This window comes from Lissotriton vulgaris, chromosome 3_1, assembly GCF_964263255.1.
Source record: "Lissotriton vulgaris chromosome 3_1, aLisVul1.2, whole genome shotgun sequence".
Classification (NCBI taxonomy): domain Eukaryota; kingdom Metazoa; phylum Chordata; class Amphibia; order Caudata; family Salamandridae; genus Lissotriton; species Lissotriton vulgaris.
In genome coordinates this window covers 911555931-911572143 of record NC_141689.1, presented here as the reverse complement: position 1 = coordinate 911572143, position 16213 = coordinate 911555931, and the positions used below count along the sequence as shown (strand labels likewise).

The 16213-nt window shown below is 45.8% G+C and overlaps 1 protein-coding gene across 1 annotated transcript in view; it reads right to left on the bottom strand.

Moving 5' to 3' along the window:
• The window catches only part of SMC5 (structural maintenance of chromosomes 5), a 628567-nt gene that overhangs the window by 40125 nt on the left and 572229 nt on the right, over positions 1-16213 (bottom strand). The window contains exon 23 of the mRNA XM_086961254.1: positions 8049-8144. Coding sequence (XP_086817380.1) covers positions 8049-8144 — 96 coding nt within the window. The remainder of the gene's footprint in view (positions 1-8048; positions 8145-16213) is intronic.

Genomic DNA, 16213 nt, shown 5'->3' with positions numbered 1-16213 from the left:
GGCCTGCGGCACCAGGGCTGGAGCTGCAGGCAGAGAAGGCTTAGGCCCCTCAACTGAGTCTGCGGGGCCCAAAGGCACGCCGGCAGGTTCGGGCCGCCCAAAGATGGCGTGCATCGCCTCGTAGAATGTACAAAGCTGGGCGGGAGTCACTCCCGGTCCCGGAAAGGGAGGGAAACGCAGGGAGGACCTAAGAAAGAGGTATAGAACCAGTGTTGAGAGGATGGAGAATCGCTGGGACCCCAAGGAACCACCCTGGACCCCACGGGACGGGAGCAGTGTGGGAACACAACCTTGTGCTTCGTACAATTCTATGGGAAGGTCCTGGTTGAATTTTTAGAGTTTATGGACCCTTCCCAGTGGACTTCGAAGAAACCCTGTGGAAGACAGAAGGTTGGAGAGCCACACCACCCGTGGCTACCGGAGTACCCAAGTTATCTATCCCAGGGAAGCCGGGTGCATAGGTCTGAAGTGGCGTCGGAAACCGCTGTCGAACCCAAGGGAGGACCTCGAAGAAGAGCCGCTGCTGGAAGGAAGAAAGTGTCTGTTGGAATTCAAAGAGGAATTCTTGCTGAAGAGTACCTGAAAGCAGGGGGGACAGAGTCTGGGTCACTCAGGAGTGACCAGGGGCTCGGTAGACGAATGCCCACCGATGTCGGGTGCTTCAGGTGTGTTGATAGAGTCCTTCACTCTACAGCTACGGAGACCAGGAGCCGGATACGAGCTGTCTCACGAAGGATGTCAAGCACTGAGGGGGTCAGTGACCAGCAGGAGCACCAAGAAGCCTTGGCAACGGCAACACAAGCAGAAGGTCAAGGATGTGTACGGTTCAGACCAGCAAGGTTCGGGAGACTCACCACAGCAGGGGGAGTCATGGCAGACCTGGGGCAACCAGGGGAGCCAAAGAAAAGCAAAGTTGACCCTCAAGAGGACTCACAGACCAGAGGCACAGGAGATGCGAGAGGACCTCGAGCGATTTCACCAAACAACAGCCCACGAAGCACTTGGTGCGAGGAGGCCGAAGTTCTCGGTAGGGAATGGTGCCAGAGGTTGGGACTACTCGGAGCCCAATGCACTTGTTCGGGAAACACCAACAGGCAAATGCACTTGCAAATGTACACGGTGCACAGGGGTTCGCTTATTGCAGCCCCCATGAGGGATTCTGACCTCAAACTTGGTGAGAGGGCAGCTCAGACCTCGAGGGACATAGAAACTCACCTGTGTTGCTGAAGCCTTTGGAGTCCATAAGAGCTCAGGGTCAGCAGACCGGACAAAAGTTTTGCAATGCCTGCAAATGCAGGGGAGTGAATCCTTCCCTCCAAGGGAGATATCTTCGGTTGTCCTTGATGCTCCACAGGTCCCGTACGGATCCTTTATGGTGCACGGGTACAGACGATGCTTCAGACTGAGAGGGGGATGAAGTTGGGCCCAAACGAAGCCCAGAGTGTCCAGACAATCAAAGTTTAGTGGTTTCTGGTTCAGAATCGTATCCATGTCGAATCTAAAGCACTACAGCCAGTTAAGCCTTTTGTACCCACGGAAGAGGGTTGGCAAGATTCAGGAGACCCTTCCAGGGGAGGGTCTGGACAGTGGGGAGGTTACTCCCATGTCCTTTGTCCAGTTGCGCACCAGACTGGGAGCCAATGGCTCCCAGGACTGGTTTGAACTGGGCTATGCACAGGGACACCAAATGTGCCCCTCATGCAGACTTTTCAGTTGCTTGCAAGCGCACCCATCCAGCCCTAATACACTAAATCCTGTCTGGGAGGGGGTCACACCTCCCTGTGACAGGATGCCTATTGTTCTGCCTTCCCCTGCTCAAATTTGGCTCAGCAGCAGGAGGGCAGAAATGTGTCTCTGGTCAGCAGCAACCATTTTGTGCTATCCAGGACTAGAAGGCTGGTACTGGGAACACCAGGGACCCCACGAAGCTTGCTTCTGAGGGGTGTCCTCATACTTGCCACACCGGTTACTGTTGGAATCATACCTCCCACACTGGTTACCGGTGTGGGGTATGATTACAATATGTTTGACACCAAACACAATGGGGGTTGTTTCAGTCGTTTTAGAGTTGGTCACTACGCGGTTGCCTATATGTCGTAAATGGCTGCCTCACTGACAACCCGGGAGAATGGACTCCGTAGATTGCAGGGGTGTTCTGCTCATGCAGTGGCACCCTCTCACTTAGAACCAAGCACCCTGCCCTCAGAATTGTAAAGGCCTGCTAGACGAGTGACTTATAGGTTTTAAGCGCAGTGACCCTTAGAAAGAGTAAACCTATATCCTATGTAAGTGGTGCATGCACCAAATTACACAGGTTGCAATGGCAGGCATGTAGTTCCATTTTGCATGGCCTCTCATGGGTGGCATAATACATGCTTCAGCCCATGAGAGGCCTCTGGGTACCTATGCCATGGGTACCATAAACTAGGGACTGACAAGGGTACCCCAGTATCCAATCTGGAGTGTACCTAGGTACATAACACAACAGTTTAAGGAGAAAGCAGATACACTGGGGTCCCGATTAGCAGGATCCCAGTCAGAATAGTTAAAAACTGTATCACATTTAGCAGAAAGTGGGGGTAACCATAAGAAGCAGATGCTACTTTCCTACAGACCTGAAGTCGGCACCAGCACTGGTGCGGAACCAGAAGTAAGGTCAAGGGCACAGATGGCATTGAGGACGAATCACCCAAAGGTAACCAGATTAAAGGACTCTGCAGATGCTTGGTACACAAAGGTACGTCAGAGGGAGCCGGAAACAATCCAAATATGAGTAACATGGTCGCTCGAAAATTATTGACCTTCTACAAACGTATTGATGGAGCGGGAAACTCAGGGTACATCAGAACTAAGGATGGACTTGACTCCTAAGTGGAACAGGAGAAACACTGTGAGGCATGATGATGCCCTCACACATTCGCAGGAGAAACCGAGTGGTGGAGTCCTGCTTGGATGTAATGGAAGACTTTGTTTGTGACTAAAATCTGCTACGCGAAGATGACCAGGCTGCACACCTGACTACAACCTGGGGTGGGACCAGCGTGGAGTCTTGCAGTACTTCGCCGAGTAGAGTTTTGAGCTCTCAAATGGCTTTTGGATTCATTTGGATGCAGTAGTAGCAGGTCCTGGAAAATGTGCATCGAACCAAGGGACAGTAGATGCACCTTGGGGGGATCATTCACAAACATCTGTTTGCGACTGTCCCTACAAGGTTTAAACCCTGTAGTTTTAGGGGCTGACACGTTCTTTCAAACACGGGAACATTTTGAAGAAAAATATCCACAAAGTGAACAAAGCGGCAGTACACAAAGGTGGTGCTTAAATGTAGATGCGTTCGTCACTTCCAGATCAAAACGGAGCTGATGCTGAGACGCACAACACCACCACCTATCAGCGAGAAGGAGCACTGTTTTTTTACTTTTCTGGATCCAGCCTGGCGCCTAGGGGAAATTCACAATGTGAGGAATCTGTGGTTAGAAGTATAAGTTAGAAAGGCACAACATAATGAGGCATCTGGGAAACTTGATGCCCCATTAATTTGAAAAATATTTTATTGGTTTTCAACCCAAATAACGTTCCCCTCCCTACAAGACCTTCATCAGTAAGAGCAACATATGGGACACAGTGCGTACAGTCATTGTCCACAGGTAGCGCTCGCTTCCGCCCTCCTTATGGCCACCCATAGCCCAGCTATATGCAGTGTGCCTCAGCAGGTTCCTGTGGGGTCCCCAAGGAGTCAGAGTGAATTTACACGTTACTTGGGTGCGTGCTGTATGAGGGTACCAGTGCAGTATGCATGCTCCCATGGGGGTTTCTATCTGTCGATCCGTTACCCCCCATAGGACCTCGACTACCTCCACCCAGTATGTACCAAGCTGCGGGCAACTCCACATCATGTGTAGGAAGTCTGCAGCATTCAAACGACACCTGGGGCAACATGCGGACTCCACATTAAAATATTTATTTATCTGTTCTGTGGTTAGGCACGCCCTGTGTATAACGAAGCATTCCTCGTACCCTTCCATGGCCTCTCCACCAATTTAGACCAAGTCGATTAAGGTACATCTTTGCCCAGATCCATCTCCCATTTCTCTCGCAGTCGAGTTAGCCGTTGAAGCCCCTTCCCCATCATTCGCCGATAGAGGCATGTTACAGCCTTTATCGTCCCTGCAGCCATTACTACATATTAGCACGTTGGGGATGTCTGTGGTTCCAGCAGCCCTTCCCGCCAGTGTTCCTGGATTGCTGCCACCAAAGCGGCACGCAACAAGAAATCACCCCTTGGCAATCCATATTTGTCCTGCAGTGACTGGTGGGGCAAAAGAGCTCCGTCCTCGTACAAGACCCCAACCATCTTCAGTCCCAATTCTTCCCACTCAGCTAACGTCGACCAGTCCCCTCCGTGCCGAAGGGCAGTACACATTCGAAGAAGTATCTCCGGTGCGTACGGTCGAGTCTCGCCTACCCTACACGCCTACTTCTATTCCAGTATGCCCATAGTGCTCTCTCTTCATAAGTCAACGATGCAACCCGCATACGCTGGCCCAAAACCACAAAGGATAATACATGCCGTGGAACCCAACCCATTCGGTCCCCTGAAATCTCGAGCAACTGCCTGCGTGAGTCACTGCAGTTGGGCCGCTAGATAATACAGTTCTAAGTCTTGGACCGCCTGTTAGACCTGACATCATTGGCGTGAGTCTCCCTTCCATTTTTGATGGACTGCATACTCTGTTTTTGCTGGTTATATGTTTTGGGCACTGTGCCACTGCTAATCAGTGCCATAGTGCAAGTGCTCCCTATGTTAAATTGATATACTAATTGGTTATACCATGATTGGGTTATTTGATTTATCTGTCAGCCCCTAGAGTACAGTGCACCATGTGTGCCCAGGGCATGTAAATCAAATGCTGCTAGTGGGCTTGCAGCACTGGATGTGCCACCCACAGAAGCAGCTTGTAAAGTGTGTCTCAGGACTGCCATTGCAAGGCCTATGTGCAGTCTAGCACTGCCATGTCGACTTGGCCAAGTGCACCCACTTGCCAGTCCCTAAACCTCCCCTTTGCTTCATGTTAGACACCCCCATGGTAGGCCCAAGGGCAGGGTGCATTGTAAGTATAAGGTAGGACATGCTCTGATGTGTGTAGCATGTTCTAATGGTGAATTACAGCCATTTTCGTTTTTCACTATTGGAGGCTACCTGTTCTCCATAGGCCAGAATGGGCAGTTAGATTATTACATTCTTATAATCCTAACTGACTCAGGGAACATGGTAGAAAAACTTGTATTTAGTATGCCTGAAATCAGAATAATAAAATACGTCTTTTAGTAAGGTTGGTTTTAATATTCTGTGTTTGAAAATACCACTTTTAGAATGTAGGTATTTTCTTGCCTAACTATCCAGGCCTGCCTCTGCTGGGTTGTGTATTCCTTGTCCCGGTTTGTGAGTGACAGGGCTGGGGGATTCCAGGAGACAGGCTGGGGCACCCCGGTGGTGAATAGAGAGATCTGCATCTAGATGGGAGGGAGGAGTTGCACCTGGGACCAGAATAGGGCTGGGCCTTCCCTCTACAATGCTGTCTCCACCTCCTGTGGCTTGTCTGATGTCTCTGCCCTGCACAGTGAAAGGAAGAAGAGAGTCATGTAAACAAAGTGCTCAGGAACTGGTTTGACTAGGCAGAGGCCTCTCTGCCTTCAGAGAACAAAGGGTTTTGGGGTATAAATATTGGGACCCTGATCCCGAGAAATTAGATCACTTCTGGAACAAGAAACCTTTCTGCCAAGGAGAAGAACCAAGGAAGCTGCAGGAGTTTGGACTGCCCCTCTGCCAGTGTGCTGTTTGCTGGGTTGGCCTGCAGTGGTTGCTTCATTGCCAAGGGAAAGGAGAATTAACTTTTTAAGAACTTTCATCATCTACAGAATATTCTCCAAGGGCTTGCACTGTGTTTTCCCCCTGCTGAAGTCTCTGGGACAAAAGACTTCACCTCCAGATCCCCCTGTGAATTTTCTTGCTGGTAATTCTATCTACAGACATTTGCGTGTCATTGGGAGCTGGAAGCGCGACGCATCGAGAAGAAGCTTGTCGCCGCCGCAGCTGAAATCGTAGCATCGCCAGAGAAGCGAGCCTTCGATGCATCTCCCTGGAAGTGTGTGTTCATCGAAGCTGCCTGCTGTCGCATCACCGGAGAAGCTTGACGCCATCGTGAGAGTCGCCATCGCATCACCGGAGAAGCGTGTTGCAGGGCCTGTCGTGGCTCCAAAGTACAGAGTCGTCGCAAGACTGTCATGGGATGCAACCGTTCCCCGGATCACGTAACCGACGCATCTCCCCTTTTGCGAGCCTTTTGTTTACTTCGCGCTACGCATCCAGGTACTTTGTTGAGAACTTAGTTGCTTAGTTCAAGTTGATGTTAAATGCGACAAAGTCATCTTTAAGTCAACTTTTAGTATAGTATTGTGGATTTTTGTCGTTTGTGGTCTTGTGTTTAAGTCTATATAAAGAATACTTATTTTCATAAAACCTGTGTTGTGTCCATCTGTAGTGTTATCACTGTATTACTGTGTATATTCACAAACGCTTAACACACTGCCTCTGAGATAAGCCTGTCTGTTCGTGCCAAGCTACCAAGGGGGTGAGCAGGGGTTATTAAGGTGTGTAATCCCCTTATCCTGACTTAGAAGTAAGGGTCCCTATTTGGACAAAGGTGAATATCATTGCCAACTAGAGACCCCCAGATCCAACACCGCCCATCCCCCCTCCGCTCTAGAATGATGCCCCTTTAACAGCCACTTTAATCATCCCATGACCTAACTTTACTATACATGTAAAAGGCAAACTGATAAACTCAATCCAGGGTGGGGTTTGCAAAATGATCGGACTCCCTTGATACATCTCTCTGAATCATCATCATATATACTTCATTTAATAAGGGAAAAGTTGATGCTGCAGTGAAAAAGCAGTCACCATAACGTCCCAAACATGGGAATCCTCTTTGAAAGAACCTCCGCAACAGACGAGAAAGCAAAAGCAAAGCACTACGGGAAAAAACAGCCCAGCAGAAAGCTTGACATCAGCCCAAGAAAAACAGACGGCCTAATCTCAGGGCCAAGTCTGTGTAACAATTTTAGCAAAAAAACACACACAGGCAATCAGGCCGACCAGCAGCCAACAATGCCAAAGTCCCATCAAGGAGGACCCAATGGCCAGCAAATACAGCCTTCAGCAAGGGCATCCAAAAGGCCAAACCCAGCTCAGTTCAGCAGTCACTGAGGAGGGGAAGGAGGAGGAGGAGGAGAAGGAGAATAAGGCGGAGGAGGAGGAGCAAGACGGAGCCCTGCCAGGAACACATTTATACAACAATTCCAATTTTTAAACAGACCTAGAACAAAATGATGTGCAAATATGAATCTAAAGTGCAATGGTCTTCTCATTTTAGAACCACATTTTTCCTATCTAATAAAAAGGGGACCTCAACTAATAATACAGCAGACTATCTGCACAAGGATACAGATAATTGTGGACAAGTGCCCTTGTTCCACAAAAGAGCAAAGTACAATGTGCAAACTGGCATGAATGTGAAACATTTCTATTTGGTATGGAATTCCTAAATGAAAACGCACACACTCACAGAAACGGAAATTCTAGCATTAAAATATGATGTTTAATACTGCAAGGTAATCAACTGCAATCTTAATTTACACACACTTACAAAAATCTATTAACTCTATATCCTAGGACCAGCAGAACTCAATTTAAAGTAAGTTCTCTGTGCAGCAAAACGTGACTTATGAATAATAAATATATATATTTGTCATTTGCAAGAAAGTTGTGTACAATACAGTGGATGTCTGGACTAGATTTAAAGCTAAAATGTATAATAGTTAAAGTCTCAAATAATTCACATTGTATTACAAATTTGTGTAAAACATGAAATGGAACTGATTTGTCATTGGTTGTATATGTGCTTGTTTAAGGTACCAAACTGGAATTTAGACTTAAGGCGATTAAGCTTGTAATGTAAAAATGAACGAAAAAAATGCTGACTCACCTTTGGCGTGATGAAGAAGTATTGAGAAGTGCTTTCTTTGCAGGCAGTCTTCACCACCATTTCAAAAACCCGCCTCTCATTGACTGGGTCCATTCCCTTGGGAAATGAAAAGAGAATGCCATTCTGAGAAGTTTCATTTATTTGTATTTATTTATACAGTTTTATATAGCACAAACGTGACCCAAAGGTATCAGAGCCCTTTATAGAGTTGGCAAAGTAGAGATTACACGAGCTACACATGGAGTTGATACAATTTCATGGAGTAAATACAAATACACAGTATCTCTTGTATCTTGATTAAGATGAAATGCCTTTGTTTATACCTACCACTTAAAATAAGGGATGAAAGGTAAATTTTTCATGCAGGATTTTAAGGAATACAGCAGGTTGAGAAGTTGAGTTCACGCTTAAATAGCTCAACGTAAATCATATACAGCAGCTATTTTATGTTGGGATTCCCAATTAACAAAACTAAAAGGACAAGGTGTTTAACTTCGGTAACACCTTTAATGGAAGAGACAGGATCTAGCTGCAGATTCCCTATCTTAAAAACCCTCCCCAGGCACCAGACTGGATCGGAAATGTTTTTCAGCAGTACCTCTGCGCATCGGTAGGGGGCATTTAGCAAAGAGGGGATATAGGAGATCACAGGGCCCTCAGTTCAAATAGAAGTCAGTATCAAAAAGATGATAGGTGAAGCAAGATGCTCACCGAAAGACGGATCTCCAAGAAGGACTACGGGAGCCCACAATGTGTAGAAAGCGAGAAGACTGTGAAAAAACAACCGAACCAGTAAAAAGATGCAGCCCCAAAAAGGGATGCAACCTACGATCGGGGAATGTAAAGGGACCAAGGCCAATAGGCCATAGAGTCCAGGCTCAAAACCAATGAAAGGAGCATACTCAATGTGTTCAGCCACAGTGAACACATTACAATGAACAAAGAGCACCCACCGATGGTCAGGCAAACTATCCAGAGAAACAGATTTCGAAAAAAGGGACCTCCAATCGTAGAATGATGGAGAAAGAGAGAGAACAATGAATGCTGAAGAGCATCGTCAGAAAAACAAGTAACAGTGAAGAAACTTCCTATATACTGAGAACCTTGATAGATTTATAAGGCATACTCCAAAATAATGTAACAGAGACACTCATTGAAGAAAAGGAAGGAAACATACTTGCACAACCAGAAGGTTGAACCAGGTCACCAAGAAAGGTGCAGTTAAAATGCAGTGATATACACTGTATGGAAGGCTAGATGACCAAAGGTGCAAAACACACACATATATACTGAAGTAAAAGACATCTGCAAGAGATCCATTCAAGAGATAGGCACATACATGCATATAAAAACAATACACATTCCTGTAGAAACACCACTCAAATAGAATGCAACCAAAATCATAACCGCTTCTTCAAAGGTAACTCGTCCTCCGCCAGTGATCGGGAGGATGAGAAGTGGAGGAACGAGGGACACTCCAAGAACGGAGGTAACCAAGAAAGGACAGAGATAATACATCCTACCGTAGTAAAACAAGAGGTGGAGACAGTAACTGAGGTGGAGACAGAAAAATAAAGCTGGGAAACCGCAACACAATACCACACAGAGCAGGAAGTGGTAGGTATCGCCCGGTACAGGAAAACAAGGGTAACCGTTCAAGAACCAATGCCACCGACTGAGGAAGTATGTCAGCAGGCAGTAGCAGGAAGAGCAAAAAATAACAGCATGTGAAAAGACCACTAGGAAAGAGAAGAAGAAGCGGCAGAAAAAAAGCTGTAAGAACAGACTCCCATGAGACCGCAAAGCAAAATGTGTTCCAGATGGCTGGAAACTAAACCTGTCCCTGACAGCATAACTGATAAGAAAAGTACTTGCAGAAAGCAGGAACACCACACAGTGTGAAACCCTGGAAGGGAGAGAGTACTTCCCACTATGAAGGCAGACAAGAGTCAAAACAAGGGAAAATAAACTGTCCCCGACAACGTTAGCACAACGAAAAGTTAAGACTCCACACCACCAAGACTATCTCTGAATCGGCACAAGGCTGAGTCGGCAAGTGCACCAAAAAAGGGGGGCGCAATCAAAAGTCTTTGCAATTAAAGTAGTTTCCACAGCCTCTGAAAATCTGGATGTATGCAACCCGAGGTAGAGCTATGGAAGAGGCCATAACCTGACCAACGGAATTGGTGGTATCCATACCACAGCGGATGCTAAGAGTGTCAGCTAGCTGCCCATCACGTACCAGGGGAACAAGAGCATTCCGAGCTTCCTCCGGAAGGGAGGGCAAGAGGCGTTCCACTGAGTCCCAGAAGGCGTGGGAGACGCAGGTGGGGGACTCCAGAAGTGTTCAGAGAACGCAGGGCAGCGCTAGAAGAAGAGAAAATACGCCAACCACAAGCATAACATTTCCTGGCTTCACTCTCTGGAGGGACAGGAGGGAGAAAATCAATATTTTGGGTGGCCAAAGCAGCTGGAACCACAAAGCTTCTAGTAGAGGAATGTCTAAGGAGGCAGGAGGGATACCCTGGGGCTGGGCGATGCCTGTGAAAAATATAGCAATACACACAGGGTCTGTTTCAGGTTTAGCCCAAGCACCCAGAAGAATATTGAAAAAACAAGTCATGTCATATAGATATACATTGCCTATATCCTGTGTTAAGTTAGCATGAGCTTATTAGGAGTTTAAACGCCATTTTACCTTTCTGCTGCTTCTGCACACGACACATAGCTGTTGCTTTAGCTTTGAGCCTAGTAGAATGTTTTGATTCATGCGAGAATAATATGTTGTTACTCTGATATCAGCTTTGCTTGGTGAGCTGTGTCTGTACAGTGAGTGCAGAAACCTTCAAGGATATCTCAACACAGTGGTTGTTGTGAGGTCTGATCTTCGCACGATCCTAGACATAACATACATGCAGCTGCGGCCAAGTTCTGGCTTTAGGCGCGTTTTATATTGTTTTGCACAAGAGCATAGAAAAACACTTGATGGTGCTTCGCATGCAGAGAGCTGGTGGAAGATGATGTGATCCCTAACCACTAGGATCTTGAGGTATGGGGCCGCCCTGCTAAAACCCAAAGAGACCTTCTTAGATATAATATAATATACTAGCTAGGGAGGGTGAGAATTAGGTGTTACTGAACCCTATTCCTTTTAGCATTATACCATGCTTTCACCTTTTGTGTTCTATGGACTAGTGACTATGCTGATTACTTTGTTTCTTATAATAGGTTTGCTTGTATTAGCTAAGATACTGCGTTTGAGAACACTGCATTAGTGAATAAACATTTCAAATATGCACGTGTCCTCTTTTACTCCTTGTTCTGGATTGAAATGATTGTAGAACAAAAGAGCGTTCATGTGTTCCATGTACCTGAGGTGTACTAAGTCCATGTTCTGGTTTGTCTAAGCATTGGGGGTTTGTGATCACCAATGAGACACTGTAGCTAGTCTGGTAGGGGATTTTGGGTACTAAGGTGAGTTTTGGCACACCCTAATTCACTGAGGTTCCAAGTCTCTATGCACAGTTCTGTATGAGAACGGAATCCCTGCGACAGTCACTATAAGGAAGTACAGGTTCAGCGTTAGATTGATCAGTATGTAGAACACCAAGTAAAGGGTCTGTAGACAATTCCACAAAAGGAACTTAATGTCAAGTAGGCTGCAAAACGGCCAGAGGAACTGCAATGAGGATCCATGTTGCTAGTGCAGAAAAAAAGGAACTGACGTCAGTGCGTCGGGGGGAGGGCTTAGTTGATGTCACATTAAGGAGACAACATTGCTGCGGAGTTGCTCCATGCCCTCTACCGACACGCAGAGGTACTGCTGAAAAGTTTTCCACATCCAGTCCGGCACCTGGGGAGGATTCTAAGATACGGAATCTGCGGCTAGATGTCTCTATCAGATCCAAAATACAGAACAAAAGCATTAACTATGGCCATATTCATGTCTCAATAGCTTATTGGGAAGAAACAAGTTACTTACAGTTGGTAACTTTTCTGGCAATGACTAATCGCACATTCCTCACCTTGTGAATTCCCCTTGGTGCTAGAATGGATCCGGAGACTTTTCAATAGCAATTCTCTCGCGCCTTAGTAGGTGGCATCATGCGGTTCCGTGTTGGATCAGTTCTGTCCTAGATGTGACGTTGGGACAACTGTAATTGTGTCACCTCCACGCTTACATCTGTTTCTTTCTGGTCTCAGTCCAGTCCATGTGGACCCGGAGCCCAAAGAAACCAGAATATGCCAGCGTGCATATCTATAGATTGGAATCCTGTTAATGGACTGTACAAGTTTGTTCCAAAGAACGGTGAGGAGGGTGGATAGGTGAGGAATCTGCAGCTAGAGTATGTAACAGAAAACTAGTTACTGAAGGTAAGTAACTGATTCTTCTGCTCTGGACCTGTAAACGCAGATTCCTCACCTTGTAATCAAATACCAAATTAGTACTTCTCCAGGTGGGTTGTTTGTGGAATGACTCAGACTAGGAAATCCTGCAGGACAAATCGGGCAAAATACTCATCACATCAGACCTGGTAATCCAGGCAGTAGCCTATAATAGTGAGATTTTATGAATGAACATGTGGAGGGACTCATACGTAGCAGCTTGGCAGATGTCAAGAACTGGGAAACCGTGAGCCAGTGCAGTGGTAGCAGATTCTGCTCTGGTAGAATGAGCGTGCAAATGTTTTTGTGGGCTGCTTTGTGGGTAGCCCATAGCAGATATTAATGCATAAAAAAATCTATTAGGAGATGGTTAACTTTTACACCCTCTTCCCTATTTTCGCTACAGAGAAGCCCACTAAAAGTTGATCATCCATTCGATGGTCTCCGGTCCCACTGACGTAAAAGCTGAGGGCTCTCTTAGGATCCAGGCCGTGGAGTAATTCCTCCTCCTTGGAGGGATAACGTGGAGCTTAAAAAGCTGGCAAGGTGATGGATTGTCCTACGTGGAAGGATGTGACTACCTTCAGGAGGAATGCTATTTTTGTCCGGAGGACCAACTTGTCAGGGAAGAAAGATGTGTATTGGTTGTTGTACAGAGCATGGAGTTCGCTCACTAGACTAGCACATGTTATGGCAATGTGAAACACTGTTTTAGGGTGGAGAGAGCAGCTGGGCATCGGTTAAAAGGGTGTGCAGATCAGGTATGTGAGAACAAAATTAAGTTCCCACTGGGGCATCTTAAAAAGTGTTGGCAGGATCAGGAGGATCAGCCATTTCAAGAAATGCCTTATAACAGGTGATGTGAACAGGGATATGTGATTTGGCAAATGTTAGAAGGTAAAAAGGGCCAAAAGATAACCTTTAACTGTTGCCACAGCAAGACTGCATGGTTAGAGAAAGACAAAACATTCTGATACCAGATAACTTGGCTTGTAGGGGTTGAATGTCAAGAGGGGGAGCATCAGACAACAAACTTTTCCCAGAGTATCGCATATACAGTTTTGGTGGAGGGAAGCCTGCCAACCAGAACGACAAAAACTACTTTGGGAAGAAGATCAAAAGGTATTAACTGTCACTGTTCAATCTCCACACACGGCGGTGCAGGTTGTGCAGACTGAGGTGCAAGACTTGGCCCGGCAGTTGCAACAGAATGTCCTCCAAAAGGGGCTTCCCAATTGAAGGACAGATGATCATGGATAGAAATATCAGACTCTCCTCCCACAGTCCGGCGCCACTAGGATGTTTTGGCCCCAGTCTTTCTTGATTTTTTAAGCACTCTGAGCAGGAGAAGTAGCAGTGGTAAGGCACACAGAAGTCTTGACCCTAGTAGCGGACAAAACTGTCTCTGAGGGAGAGCGGCCTTAGGAACTCCAGCGCAAAATAGTTTTGACACTGCGTTCTCTGCAGTAGCAAATAGATAGAGCCAGGCTGGTGCCACCTCAGAGATTAATTGCATTCGCAATCCACTAGGCAATGTCTGCTGAACTCGTCGACCCTCACATATGAATATCCTGCCAGGTGCTGTGTATTCATGGAGATGCCCTGAGAGTTCAGCCACTTCTAGGGACTTAGAGTTCATTGGTACAGGGTTAATTACAATACCACAAAGCAGTTCTGCTGCCTGTGAGCACCTCTACCTGTTATTCCTTGATTGAGAGAATCACTTGAAAGTTGATGTGGAGACGAGCCTCTGCCAGAGACCTCCACATCTCCCACATGACCTACCCAACGTAGCAATGATGCAGCCGTGATAGTCGCCTACTCTGGGTGGGATACAGAGAGGCATCAGATTCTGGTCCAATTACGGTTGAGCAGCCACCACTGTAGTTCTTTTGCAGTCTCCTCTGAAACCTGAATGGAATCTGATAGATTCCCATGGTGTTTAGCTCACTGAGACTTCAGATCCCACTGCAGAGCCTGCATGTGTCACCTTGCGTGGTCCACTAGGATGATCCAAGAGGCCCAGAAGCATCAGAGCTGCTCTCATTGAAATCTCGAGGACTGGCTTTTTCACGGATTTACATGCTTGAACTAGAATAGTTAGCAGTTCAAAGTACTTTAAGAAGGAGAAAGCATGCTCCGAGTATTGGGAGAGGTAGTGTAGAAGTGCTTGTCCCACTGAAGAATCTGCTGCTCATCCATATCCATAATGTAGTGCTTGGTAAATGTATGCCTACACTTACAAGTCACAAACTGGTAGATGCCATGCAAAAGCACTCTGGCATATAAGGCTGCCATTCATGAAACAATTCTAGTTGACTCCGCCATCACTTCTCCTCCCAGAGGTCAGTTCACCTACTTGTGATAGAATACGATACAGGATAGAAGTTATCTTGACACTCCTTGCTTATAGAGGGGACAGCCCCTTAAAGACTGTCTGCAGCTTTTATATCCCTCACTCTTCTGGCAGAAACTACTGCTGCCAGAAAAACATCTTCACAATGTAAGAATTTTAATGGGCAACAGTGTAAGGATTTGATTTTTTTTTCTTTCTTTATTATTACCGAGTGGTGGATACAATATTCATAAGCACATACATCTTGATCAGGAAGCAATGAAATTTATCTTGAAGAAAAAAGGAAAAAAAAGAAATAGAAGACAGTGGAGAAGATACAAAGGTTAAATCAATGCCCATTATAACAAGCATTTGCAATGCAATAGGTCTCGCATTATTTAAGTTTGAGCTATTAGCATTGTAAATGGCAATTGTTTTTTGCTTTATGCTATAGTTTTTTTTACATAAAAAGCTACATTTAAAATATGTTTTATTAAAGTTATTTATGCAGTATCTAAATTTTGTTTGCATAAAACAGTATAATAATATCTTAGTAAAAAAGTCAAATATTTTAATGGAAATTCACCAAATCTTCATTTATGTGTTGGTTTTGAAAATAGCTAAATTAATAGCTTTGTCATTTACAATGCCAATAGTTATAACTTTCGCAAATGTGACACCTATAGCATTTGTAATGCAACATTTGTATTTACGTGACTTAGATGTATTGATATTACAAATAACAATGGCTTTTAATTTTTTTTAATACTTAATAAAAGTGATTGTAATTTATAATGGCAATAGCTTAAACTTTTGTAAATAACTTTTGTGAAGATTATGTTCAGTGTATTTTATTGTAACAAAATCCAAGAACAGAAGTGAAATATTAACATCTTTTTGTGACATTTGTAATAAAGCTTGAAACATTGAGAGAACATATTTGTGCTGTGGTGGTGCTGAGTGATGCTGTGGTGGTGCTGAATGGGGCTGTGGTGATGCTGTGGTGGTGCTGAGTGGTGCTATGGTGGTGCTGTGGTGGTGCTGAGTGATGCTGTGGTGGTGCTGAGTGGTGCTGTGGTGGTTCTGAGTGATGCTGTGGTGGTTCTGAGTGATAATGTGGTGGTGCTGAGTGACTGTACTCACTGTCACTCTGCACTCACTGTCACTCTGCACTCACTGTCACTCTGCCCTCACTCTGCACTCACTGTCACTCTGCACTCACTCTGCACTCACTGTCACTCTGCACTCACTGTCACTCTGCACTCACTGTCACTCTGCACTCACTGTCACTCTGCACTCACTGTCACTCTGCACTCACTGTCACTCTGCACGCACTCTGCACTCACTGTCACTCTGCACTCACTGTCACTCTGCACTCACTGTCACTCTGCACTCACTGTCACTCTGCACTCACTGTCACTCCGCACTCACTGTCACTCTGCAC